Source organism: Cucurbita pepo, chromosome LG13 (assembly GCF_002806865.2).
Source record: "Cucurbita pepo subsp. pepo cultivar mu-cu-16 chromosome LG13, ASM280686v2, whole genome shotgun sequence".
NCBI classification, from domain to species: domain Eukaryota; kingdom Viridiplantae; phylum Streptophyta; class Magnoliopsida; order Cucurbitales; family Cucurbitaceae; genus Cucurbita; species Cucurbita pepo.
The window spans coordinates 1,333,991-1,347,335 of NC_036650.1; the positions used below are offsets into that span (position 1 = coordinate 1,333,991).

At 34.6% G+C, this 13,345-nt stretch overlaps 2 protein-coding genes and 1 long non-coding RNA gene across 3 annotated transcripts; all 3 read right to left on the reverse strand.

Annotated features, from left to right (window-relative positions):
* Positions 1-1,041: 1,041 nt before the first annotated feature.
* LOC111808646 (vegetative cell wall protein gp1-like) lies at positions 1,042-7,652 on the reverse strand. Its single transcript, XM_023694761.1, has 2 exons — positions 7,438-7,652; positions 1,042-1,744 (listed from the first exon to the last, which is right to left on the reverse strand). The coding sequence occupies exons 1-2, from the start codon at positions 7,650-7,652 to the stop codon at positions 1,042-1,044; spliced, it is 918 nt and encodes a 305-aa protein (XP_023550529.1).
* Positions 7,653-9,903: 2,251 nt separating this feature from the next.
* LOC111809180 (protein P21-like) lies at positions 9,904-10,728 on the reverse strand. The gene has a single exon (XM_023695562.1). It carries the CDS (start codon positions 10,726-10,728, stop codon positions 10,063-10,065), a length of 666 nt encoding a protein of 221 aa, XP_023551330.1. The 3' UTR covers positions 9,904-10,062.
* Positions 10,729-11,679: 951 nt separating this feature from the next.
* Positions 11,680-12,946, reverse strand: LOC111808881. The gene is made up of 2 exons (XR_002817140.1): positions 12,868-12,946; positions 11,680-11,874 (listed from the first exon to the last, which is right to left on the reverse strand). It is a non-coding gene; the product is annotated as an uncharacterized LOC111808881 (long non-coding RNA).
* Between the last annotated feature and the right edge of the window lie 399 nt (positions 12,947-13,345).

Here is a 13,345-nt window from a genome sequence, read left to right on the forward strand (position 1 = left end):
ATTAAAAATTTATTCCCTAAATATTTAATATTAAAAATTTATATAATTTTATTAAAATAATTTATTTGAGAATAATTGTTAAAATTTATTACACATCAAAAACCTAAAATTTAAGGAAAATTAAATTAATAATATGACTTAATAAAAGTAAAATTGTTAAGAATTATTAAATATCTAAAATTAAAGAACGTAATAATGTATTGAAAATATAATAACATTTACATTTACCGTGTATTATAGACTTATAGTTGATACAATCAATACAAAAAATATTTCTTGAGACTTGGGTCGATTTGCTAATGGTACAATTTGTTAATGTATTATATAATTAAAATATTAGAAATTCAAAAATTTACTTCCTAACCATTAATTATTGCTTTTAGTATATATTAAATATATTTCTATAAATCATTTTTAGTAAATATTAAATATATTTTTATGAACCATTTAGTTGAGAAAATCAAAAAGAAAAAAAAAAAGAGTTTTGGTGACAATACTAACTATGTTTATTAATATGATGAGAGTCATTTAGTAAAGTTGTCGGGATAAGTTTGTAAATAAATATTTAAAGTGGAGTATATGGAAGAGGAGCTTAATTATAGAGAGCATATTTTGAGTTCTCAAATCTCACATCAATTGGAGCAGGGATGAATTGAAGAGAACCACCAAAAACATCCATGCTCTCAGAACACCGACGACTTATAAGATATAAAATTTATCAAATATAAAATTGAACTAACATCGGTGATAACACTTATAAGATATAAAATTTATCAAATATAAAATTGAACTAGAAAAAAAAAAAGGTTTCGGTGAAACAACACCACCAATTTTTATTAATATAATATCATAAAGAAGGGTGGGATGGCCATTTAGAAGGGTGGGATAGCCATTTATAAGATATAACTTTGGACAATGGCAATAAATTTTTATTAGCAATACTGTGGTAAATAAGAAGAGAGATTCGGTGAAACACCACCACCAATGTTGATTGACATCATTATTTAGTAAATTGGTGAGAATAATTTTTCAAATATATATTTAGAACCGAGTAGATGGAAGAGGAACACGGTTATGAATTGGGTCTGGACCCCCTGGAACTATGGGTAACCGAGTAGATGGAAGAGGAACACGGTTATGAATTGGGTCTGGACCCCCTGGAACTATGGGTAACCGAGTAGATGGAAGAGGAACACGGTTATGAATTGGGTCTGGACCCCCTGGAACTATGGGTAACCGAGTAGATGGAAGAGGAACACGGTTATGAATTGGGTCTGGACCCCCTGGAACTATGGGTAACCGAGTAGATGGAAGAGGAACACGGTTATGAATTGGGTCTGGACCCCCTGGAACTATGGGTAACCGAGTAGATGGAAGAGGAACACGGTTATGAATTGGGTCTGGACCCCCTGGAACTATGGGTAACCGAGTAGATGGAAGAGGAACACGGTTATGAATTGGGTCTGGACCCCCTGGAACTATGGGTAACCGAGTAGATGGAAGAGGAACACGGTTATGAATTGGGTCTGGACCCCCTGGAACTATGGGTAACCGAGTAGATGGAAGAGGAACACGGTTATGAATTGGGTCTGGACCCCCTGGAACTATGGGTAACCGAGTAGATGGAAGAGGAACACGGTTATGAATTGGGTCTGGACCCCCTGAAACAATGGGTAACCGAGTAGATGGAAGAGGAACACGGTTATGAATTGGGTCTGGACCCCCTGGAACTATGGGTAGAGATCTTCCAAAAAAAATCAACACCACCCGTCTTCATCTCTGTGGATATTCTCCCAAAACGTCGGTAAAACAAGCTCTGGTCAGAAGTGACTGTCGGGACGTGGGTGACGACCATGAGAAGTCCGATGAAGATGACCAAATGATGAGCAGACATGAATTCCAATTATGAGAAACCAAAGGTATTTAGTAGAAGAAAAAAAGTATTTAGGATAAGAAAATAGATAATGAATATTATATGGAGAATATTCAAAATATTTATAGAGAAAATAATTAATTTCTGAATTAAAGTTGTTAGCAGTTATATTTTCATCACTTTAAATTTCTTAGCTGTTATACGTTTTATCACTTTAAATATTTATATCCTAACTGTTTTATCACTTTAAATTAATATCCTAACGGTTTCATCTCTTTAAATATCTTAGCTGTTATATTTAATTGTTATTTGTGAGTAGGTATATACCTTAATTGTTATTTGTTAGTAGGTATACACCTGATGAACCTTAGTGCGTTAGCCTGAAAAAAATATTGTTCTTACTACGAAATATTATAAATCTTCACACTAATATGATACCATATTTTTATCTTATCAAAATATAGAATAATATATATGTCTTGCATAGTTTCTAATATTATTTTTATATAAAATTTTGACGTGGAGATTAAAAATTAGAAAATATTTAATTAATACAATTGACTCATAAAAATTTATAAGATATAAAATTGAACATACAACTATATAATTCTATTAACAACCAACCTAATAAGAAAAGAGAAAAAACTGGTAAGGAACATTATAACAACTTTATTGAAGTATTTATAAGGAAATTAGGAGACATATTAAGTAAAGGAATAGGCTCTCTTTTCATTAATTGGTTAAATTCTGGGTCGTTTTAAATAAGTTAACTATTTTTTCATCTAAAAATTGATGTATTTAAACTTAAATAGAAAATCGTATACTAAAATAACATATAAATACTATAAAATTAATATTTATTAATAACTATATGCATTAAAATTAATATTATTCATATTAATATTTATGAATAATATTAATATGATGGTCTAAACAAACTAAAAAAATCTAAAATTTAATGCATATTACTATAGTTATTAATAAATAAAATTAAATTAAAATTGAAGGCATGTTATTCCTTTATTAATAAATTATTGTAATGATATAAAATTTATAAGTATATCGGTTAACTGTAGACTTGAACTATTATAATTTGGACATGTCCATTGAAACTTAACGGAGAGAACTATCAAAAACATTCCTACTCTATTGTAACACCAATGATAACTACTTATAAGATATAAAATTTATCACATATAAAATTGAACGAGAGAAGAAAGGGTTTCCGTGGAAAACACCACCCATCTTTATTAATATAATATCATAAATAATTCATTTAGTGAATGGGTGAGAATAATTTAGAAGATGAGAGAGAAACTTGATTATGAATTCGGTTTGACCCCTCTAGAATTTCGTGTAGGGAGCCTTCAAAAAAATCAACACCACCAGTTTTTGTCTTGGTGGATATACCCCCAAAACGTCGATAAAAGAAGCTTTGGTCAGAAACGATCACCGAGATGTGGGTGACGACGACAAGAAGTTTGATAAAGATCAACACGATCAAAACCACCAGTTTTTGTCCAGTGGATATATCCCCAAAACGTCGATAAAACAAGTTCGGGTCAGAAACGATCACCGAGGTGTGGGTGACAATGACAAGAAGTCCAATAAATATGACTAGATGAAAGTTCAGATGATGAGTGCTATTGACAGTTATAAATATTTACTTTCTATATAATTTTTTTTTAAATAATTTTTTTTTTCCATTTCATTAGCTATTAATTGAGCAAATGGTTATTGAATTATTCAATGTTATAAATATTTTAGGGTTATTTTCAATCTAAAAATGAAATAAATTTCTCTTCCGTGGTTGGCCTGAATACTTAATAAATAACCTAAAAATGAAATAAATTTCTCTTTCGTGACTGGCCCTGAATACTTAATTGGAATATTATTTAAATTTTAAATATATATGTATAATAATCCAAAAAACCAACTCAATTTAGTAACTTATCTAAATTTTTTTTTTTGTATCAACCAATTTTTTTTAAACCCTGTATTTGTATTCTCATTGTAGTATAGTTTTTAAGAAATGAAATTAAATTAAAATTTTTGGCATATTATTGTTTTATCGATAAATTATTCTAATAGTATAAGATTTACAAGTATATCTCATTTAACCTAATTTATTTCACCCGATTTTTGAAATAGGGGTACGACTAAATATTTAACCTTAAAATTTTATATAATTTTATTAAAATCTATTATTTAAGAATAATTATTAAGATTTATTATCATCTCAAAAACTTAAATTAAATTAACTTTTAATTAGTTAAAATTAAATTAATAATATAATAACATTTACCATACCGTCTATTATAGACTGATATAATCAATACAATGAATTGAAAATATAATACCACTTTATTATAAACAATGCGCCGTGGAGGAATAACAAAGGCATCGTCATGAGAATCTGAATGTGAAGAACTCTTGTAACAAAGAATTTTACCCAGTCTCAAAGCTTTGGGGACTCTGGGACTTGGGTCGATTCAAAGAGGTGCAATTAGTGGAATCTGGTGAGTGACTAAACTTGGGAGGGATTTTGTATATGTGAAGAGAGTGTTTGTGAGAGGTTTTTCTCAAGGTTTTTCACCGAGAAGAAGAAGACCTTCCATGTACCATGATCACTTTATTTAAAGAGTCATGTTTGCATGTTCGNATGTGGCAAGCATGCATGTTTGAGTTAACCAAATTTTGACACTCAAAATTCCACTCAAACTTGTGGGGTTTATTTGGCAACCATACAAGTTTGGTTGAACCAAATTTTGACACCTCAAAATACCACTAACATGGAATTTTCCATGAAATGAAGTCAACAGGTTGACTTTCTTCATTTTAATTCAACCATTAATTTGAATAATGAATTTCAAATTAAAGTAACATTAAATAATTAATTAAACTATTTAATTAATATTTAATATTAATTCAAATGCCAATCCCAGTCAATTCCGACACATAATTGATTAAGATATTTAAATCTTATTTAAATATCTCAGATTCTCTCTTTTCGTTTATTTCGTAAATAAAATAAAATTGCGGTTAAATATATCGTATATATGTAACGCATATTCCCTAATTTGAATTCGAACACTTCGAACTCACTCGTCACACTGTTCTATGGTTTAGTCCGATATGAGCTAGCAGAGGGACCTAATGGACCTATAGATCATGGGCTCCAACGATTCAAGATTAACCGATTAAACTCATTAACCTGGTTAACCAACATTCGTTAACTACTAGGACACTCCACTATAGCCTAGTAGTTGCACTCCCCTCACTATAGATATATTTCTGTCCATCTGATATAACCATGATTAGTAAGTCGATCCTTCACAGGTTGTTCGTAACTAGAGCTGGGTCAATTTACCGTTTTACCCCTGAAGTTACTTCTTGTTCCTTATGTCTCACTGATCCTCTAATAAACAATTGGTTTGTGGTCCAACCAGTAAACCGAATCCCTCTCAGGCCAATGAGAGGGTGGGGCCCCTTGTTCAAGACCTGGAGTCAGTGCTTAAGGGAACTACCTTTCTTCTATCCCTAAAAGTGGGTAGGAGTGAATTCCGTCTTGCACCCCACGTCCCCAGCCATTCACCCAGTCTTACCCCTGAAATGGGAGGCCTGTTGAGTCGGCGAACTAGAGCCACTCTCACCCATGCAAATCTAAGGATAATTCCGAATAAACAGGAGTTCATGGTTAGCTCAGGATTAAAACCGAGTTACCTAGGTTATCGAATGAAAAGAAAATCAGTCTCAACAGTAAACGACATTATAAAGTGAGAGTGGTTTTCTTCATGGTCCGATCTTATGCAATACTCATTGCATAGGACGCCCCCACTCACATGTCTCCACATGTACAATTTAGTATCACATTGTTTATATCATATACAAAAGTGGGCCGCATCCATAGTGTCCCCAGAATAAGGTACTCAGCCTTATCCTTATACTATACATCATTTTGACTATATATACTTGAACTTGATCCACTCTTATGTCTCTACATATAGTTCAAGTAATCATATTATAGCCAGAGTGTTCTTAGTTTATTGGATTTAGATTAATGATTGTAAAGTTCACTTTATTCAATAACAATCTTTACTGAATAAACAACAATAATAACTTTATTGAAAATATAATATGTTTTTGTTTACAAACTATAAGTTTTAGGACATAAAACCCAACATATTTACCGTGTATTATAGACTTATAGTTAATATAATCAATACAAAAAATACTCCGAGACTTGGGTCGATTCGCTGATGGAGCATTTAGTTAATGCATCGTATAATTAAAATGTTGGAAATTCAAAAATTCACTTCCTAACCATTAATTATGGCTTTTAGTATATATTAAAGATTTGTAAAATATAAAATTGATATGATATAGACTATTTAGTTGACAAAATCTAAAAGAAAAAAGAAAGAGTTTTGGCGAAACAATACGAGTTTTGGCGAAACAATACAAGTTTTATTAATATCATGAGAGTCGATTATTTAGTAAAGTTGTCGGGATAAATTTGTAAATAAATATTTAAAGTGGAGTATATGGGAGAGGAGTTTAATTATGAAGAGCATATTTTGAGGTCTTAAATCTCACATCAATTGGAGCAGGATGAATCGAAAAAAAAAATTACCAAAAACATTCATACTCTCTCAAAACACCGATGATAAGTACTTATAAGATATAAAATTGAACGAGAGAAGGAAAAAAAAAAAAGGCGAACACCACCACTTTTTATTAATATAATGTCATGTAAAAACACTTAAAAAAAAGTTATGAAAATTGTAGAACATAAACCAACCGAGTAAGAATAACTTAAGGGATCCATGTTAGCTGATCAAATCAAAATAACAATCAAAATGTTTAATAAACACTAAAATGGCTTGGAAAATAGGACTGAAATTAAAAATGATCCATCGATTGATCCCAAGAGGAAGCGAGAATTTACAGAGATAATTCGTATTTTCGAGCCCATGGGCCGAAATAAGAGGAACTTCAAGAGTTCCAACCGGCATTTTCACGATGACGAAAAGAAGAAGTTTGAAAGAAAGATATTCCAAATTGTAATCTCATCGTTTTTGTAAGAGAATTGTATGTGCAAACATATATATATATATAGAGGCGTCGAAAGGATCTAACGAGCTGAACGGACAATGCTCCGCCATAAAAGCAGCAATTAGACCCGGTCTTGCATGACTTGTCATTTGTTGAAAGTCTTTCTTTGTTTGATCCAAACAATCATTATGTCCCATTTAGCCAATAGAGAAAATTTTATTCCAATTTTTTCTCTTATTTCTGAAGTAGAAATTTTCTAAAAAATGTATGTGATTTGAAAATTCACTCCCTAACATGTTGAACTTAAACCGAAAGAGTGTTTGGACCGTCCATGATAACGACATATAGAATATAAATTGAACAATGACAATAAATTTTTACATAGCCATACTGTGGTAAATAAAAAAAATAAAAAAGTTTAGGTGTACACCACCACCAATGTTGATTGACACCATAAAGAGTTCATTAGTAAATTAGTGAGGATAATTTCTCAAATATATATTTAGAACCGAGCAGGTGGAAGAGGATCACGGTTATGAATTGGGTCTGGACCCCCTGGAACTACGGGTAGAGATCTTCCAAAAAAATCAACACCACTCATCTTCATCTTTGTGGATATTCCCCCAAAACGTGGGTAAAACAAGCTCTGGTCAGAAGTGACCGCCGGGGCATGGGTGACGACCATGAGAAGTCCGATGAAGATGACAAAATGATGAGCCGCCATGACTTCCAATTATAAAAAACAAGAGGTATTTAGTAGAAGAAAATAGATGATGAATATTATAAGGAGAATATTCAAGATATTTATAGAGAAAATAATTAACTTCTCAATCAACAAAATAAACAAAATAAACAAAATCTTCTCCTAATGGTAGAATTCTTCATCACTTTAAATATGTTAACGGTTATATCAAATATGTTAACGGTTATATCTTGACTACAGAAAATAATTAATTTCTGAATCAACAAAATCTTCCCCTAGTGGTAGAATTCTTCATCACTTTAAATATCTTACCTGTTATATCTTAATTGTTATATCTTGGTTGTTATGTATATACCTAATGAACCTTTGTGGTGCGCTAGTCTATATAAAAAAATATTGTTCTTACCAAGATTATATTATAAATCTTCACTAATATGGTACCATATTTTTATCTTATCAAAATATAGAATAATATATATGTCTCGTATAGTTTCTAATACTATATTTGTATAAAGTTTTAACGTAGAGATTAAAAATTTTGAAAAATATTTAATTAATACAATTGAGTGTTAAAGATTTATAAGATATAAAATTGAACATCCGACTATATAATTCTATTAACGACCAACCCAATAAAAAAAAAGAAAAAACCGGATAATGAATATTATAACGAGATTATTGAAGTATTTAGAGGGAAAGTAGGGGACCTATTAAGTAAAGAAGTAAGCTCTCTTCTCATTAATTGGTTGAATTCTTGGTCATTTTAAATAATTTAGCTATTTTTTCATCTAAAAACCAATGTATTTAAAATTAAATAGAAAACCGTATACTAAAATAACATATTTGTTAGTGTATACAATATTTATGAATAAACAAACACAAAAATCTAAAATTTAATACATTTTACTATAATTATTAATAAATTAAAATGTAAGGTATGTTATTATTTTATTAATAAGTTATTATAATGGTATAAAATTTATTAGTATATGGGATAACTGTGGACTTGAACTATTACAGTCTGGACCCGTCCATTGAAACCTAACGGAGAGAACCACAAAAAACATTCATATTCTCTCGTAACACGGATGATAACTACTTATAAGATATAAAATTTATCACATATAAAATTGAACGAGAGAAAAAAAAAAAGGTTTCCATGAAAAACACCACCAATTTTTATTAATATGATATCATAAAGAATTCAACAGTAAATTCGTGGGAATAATTTAGAAGATGGGGAGGAACTTGATTATGAATTGGATTTGATCCCTCTGGAACTTCGTGCAGAGAGCCTTCAAAGTAAATAAACACCACCCGTCTTCATCTCGGTTGATATACCCCCAAAGAGTCGATAAAACAAGTTCTGGTCAGAAGCGACCATCGAGATGTGAGTGACGACGACAAGAAGTACGATGAAGATGACGAGATGATAGTTTAGAGTATGAGTCGCCATGAATTTAGTTATCACAGACTAAATATATTTTAGTAGAATATTATAGGTAATGAAGTGTAAGGACAATATTTAAATATTTATAGAAAAAATAATTAACTTTCAATTACCAAATTTCTCTTCAATATTAAATTATTGACTATTATATATATTTTGGTTATTTTTCATCTCTAAATTAATTTTTTTTTTTTTCTCTCTTTAAATCTTAATTATAAGGTTATAAATATTTTAGCCGTTATGGTAGAGAAACAACGCCGGAAACATCGTCTGAAAATCGTGTGAAAACGGGTGAAGAAGATGAAGTCCACCGGACTCGGATCCGGGTCGGACCAACCCACGGCGTAAGCCTATCTGTACATACGGCCTAGAAACGCTAACGGCCCAATGGGATAAAAAGCCCAGAAGCGTGCAGCCCAGTCGGAGATTCGGATGCGCGACCCAAAACAGCCATCCTCGGCCCGCCTGCACCAACCAGTGAGTAGGCCCAGCAGAAGTCAATCCGAAGCCCACCTGAGGATACGGCCCAACCCACAGTCGCCTGCAACCCGAAACCTGAAGACGCGACCCGGAGTCCACCTTGACCCGGAACGACACTGACACGCGCCACCTCCTTTAAGTGACACGTGTCACGCATGGAAACGCCGACTCCCTCATCTCGCATGACATTAATATTTCGTTTCTTAGATTTTTGACCGTTCGGAAGCTCAGGCACATGATGTTTGTATATGGTCGGAGTTTGCTTCCTCAATTTAAATTGAATTAAATTAGAAAAATGATATTTATTAAGAGAATTAGGTGAATTGTTTATAGGGTCGACCATAGTTGAAACAGACTCGCACATGTATATATTATCTTTAAAAACACAACCCATACCACGTAATAAGGATTAAACATAGGAAATTAAACATCATATATGAAGGGCGGATGAGCGCACCATTATTTATTTTTGCATGTTTGGTTTAAGGGCACCCCTAGATATTAAGGGCAGAAAACAACCCTATAGTTGGTTCCGCCGGGGCAAGTGAAGGTGCTGGTTGGATTGTCGTTGGGGTAACTGTAAGCGCTGGGGCACCTGTCTTTGAAAAATCGCGAGTACCAGGTGGCTCCACAGTTGCCGGAGTTGCAGCAATACCGGTCGCTCTTGAAGACAGTGCACGGGTTGTTACAGCCTCCCGGAGCCCTCAGCTCGTTCGGGCACTGTGCGTTGATGTCAAACCGACAGCTGATGCCCCTGCACCGACCAGAAGTGGGACTGAACTCCATTGGAACGTTAAACCCATCGACAAGCGAGATATCAAAGAAGTCCAAGTTGTTCCATTGGTTCAATGCGTATTCAGCTAGGGTGTTGGGCGGAGCGCCGTAGCCTTGGCATTGGAGGCGACCACCACAGTCCCCAGTTTGACATCGTCCGTTGCCAGACTGGTCAAAGTTGCAGTTGGTTCGAGCCCAAATGCGAGCGGCCGCAGTGCCGGGGTTAACCCAGAATGTCCATACCTCATTACGGTTGAGCCTTCGTCCGCCGCCCGGTACAGCGGCCGCCCAAACGGTGAAAGGGCAATTGTTGCGGACTTTAAAAGTGGCTGCATCCGCATATTTGACGCAGAAAAGCGTGGAGAAAAGGAGAAAGAAAATGGTGATCTTCATAAGCTTTGTGCTTAAACAACCGATCTAATGAGGTTTATATAGGAAATTAGAGAACATCACGAGCTTAAAGTGGGTTTGGAATATAAACACAAATCCCATTTGGAAAAGAGTTCCCCACTAACCAAAAATAGTGGTCCACGTCGATAAATTAATATCAATTTTATAATAATTTAGTACTTTTTTCTTTTTTTCTTTTTTTTTAATGTTTTAATTAAAATTTAATATATATATAGTACATATAGAAATAAAAGTAAAAATAAATTTTTTTAGAGAAAAAGCTTGTTCCCGGTTAATATTCTTAACTAAATTTTGAAAACAAAAATAAGAATTAAAAAGTAGATTTTTTATAGCGTTTTTAAAACGTTGTCGTAAGCAAGTTATTAATGGTTGTTAATTTTTCATAACATTTTCAATTCTATATATATATATAAGAAATTCTCACACCTTTAACCTATCACACTCCCTCGAAGCCCCCGATACATCAAACAACGTCATCTAAAATATCTAATTCGTAGGATTGACACATGTATAGGATAGTTTGAATCTAATTCGTAGACTATAAGTTAGTATAGGGTATTCCTGTTTTATTTTACATAGATTTATTTTAATTTCTGTTAAGGACCTTTCAACCAACATATAAGTCCACGACAATGTTTTATGATAATATTTCAAATAATTATTTTCGCATAAAATAATTATGTTAGGTTTACGGTAGCAACTTTAAGTTAATATAAATTTAGGGTTGTTACATTATACGTATCATGATAGAATATGATGATAATAGGATGATGGTTAGTTAGGATGTCAGAACTAACACAAACTTGTGTCATCATTTAGGATGACGGTAACTGTCACGACCCGATTTTCGAGGCTTCGAAAATCAGACCGTGAACCAAAAGACGAAATCGAAAACAAACAAAATGAAAGTAGAAGAAAAGAAAACCAAAGTAAAAATATAAAAATACTTTGAATTAAAACAAAAGAGAGAAATTTTGTTTGTTAATTATTACAAAAGAAATTGCAAATATAAAATGAAATACAAAAGACTCTAAAAGACCGAAAAGGGACTGACGCTCCGGAACGACCCCCTCTGTGACTGTACAACTCTCAAACGCTCCTCTACCTCGACCAGCAGCCAGTGAACACCTGAGAAAAATAAATGAGAACGGGATGAGTATAAAAATTATACTCAGTAAGCCACCTACTTGTAGGCTCTCTTCGCATCTTAATTTAACAGAACTCCCACGGTTTTCTAATTCGGTTCTAGGACATCGGGTTCTAACCTTAGTCTCTTGGGGCTTGCCCCTTGGGTTTCACCGGTTCATCGTCCTTTCATTAGTCACCTAGAGGTTCCTTATGCCAAGCTAATATGATCGGTATCTCTCTATGAGGCGCTACCTCTACATGGCTATCTAGAACTACATGGTACCTAGCCTAGGGGTGTGCTGAATACCCCTACGCCCATATAGTCCTCCTATGGGGGGCGCGACCCAACCCGTTCCCATGCAGCTAATGGGCTGTACGACGTGGGGACACATTTCCCATGCGAAATGGCTAAGAACAGTAAGGACTGATCAGGGACCCTTGGTCCTCCCACGAAGCTATAGATACCGTTCTCACGCTAGCAATCTGTGAACCCTCCTAGGTACTTTCTTGCCGTGGTAAACCGCTAAGTTTCTAGGGTAAAATTAAGTCTGTCCAGAGCGACATATCGCTCCTAACAGAAATTCCCTAATCTTATCATAGAAATGGGCCCTAGCAATGAACAGAGGGTGCATGCAATCTTCTTCTAACATCATAGTATGTAATTCATGCAAACTAGGCATACCGGCTCAACGGGGCGATGACCTCCATCAAGCACCCAGAGCACGAAGTTCGCGCTCAATGGGACGAATTCGTCCATCAAGCACCCGAAACCCGGCATACACAACTCTAACATAAATTAAACGCACGCATACGTACAACGGAAGCTTAAGGCATACAAGCAACACTCAGAAAATTCACCCAACACATCATAACAATCCATCTAATTAAGCTCATTCATGGAGAGCTAATTCAAGGCAAAATTACTAACATGCATACATACAATCCAAGCGAACCCTACAAGTATTTCTTCCTAAATACCGGGTGGTGACTTACCTGGTTGACGCGTGCCCTCTCGCTAGCGTTTCTTTGCCCGTGAGGTGTCCAAAAATACTGATTTCTCTAAATTAAGTCCCTATCCACGTAAAAACAGTATTAGAACTGAAGCCGGGACAAAAATCGAGAAAACAGAAAACAACCGGGCCAAATTGGCCGTTCCACGCGCGCCCACGCGCCCAGCAGCACGCTGGAAGTGCGTGGCCACGCGCGCGAGAAGGCGCCAGCCGCAGGCTGCACGCGCGCCTGCCACGCGCGCCCAGTTCTGCACAGTCGCGGGTCGGCCGGCCCGGCCCGGTCGGCTCGCGTTGCGATTCGGCCCGGCTTGTAGGCGACACGTGTCGACGCCTCGCTGGAGCTGCGTTGCTCCAGCCGGTGGTCGACGCGTGTCCGGCGCCTGTCGCCGCCCTCCGCCGCTCGCCGGCCGTTTTTTTTTTTTTTTTTTTTTTTTTTTTTTTTTTTTTTTTTTTTTTTTTTT

What these genes read in the sequence shown, in the direction of transcription:
- LOC111808646 (XM_023694761.1), bottom strand. Translation starts at nt 7,652, where the DNA reads ATGGCGGCTCATCATTTTGTCATCTTCATCGGACTTCTCATGGTCGTC. An exon ending in GATCCTCTTCCACCTGCTCG is followed by an intron (nt 1,745 to 7,437) that starts GTTCTAAATATA and finishes TTTTTTTGGAAG; the next exon opens with ATCTCTACCCATAGTTCCAG.
- LOC111809180 (XM_023695562.1), bottom strand. Translation starts at nt 10,728, where the DNA reads ATGAAGATCACCATTTTCTTTCTCCTTTTCTCCACGCTTTTCTGCGTC.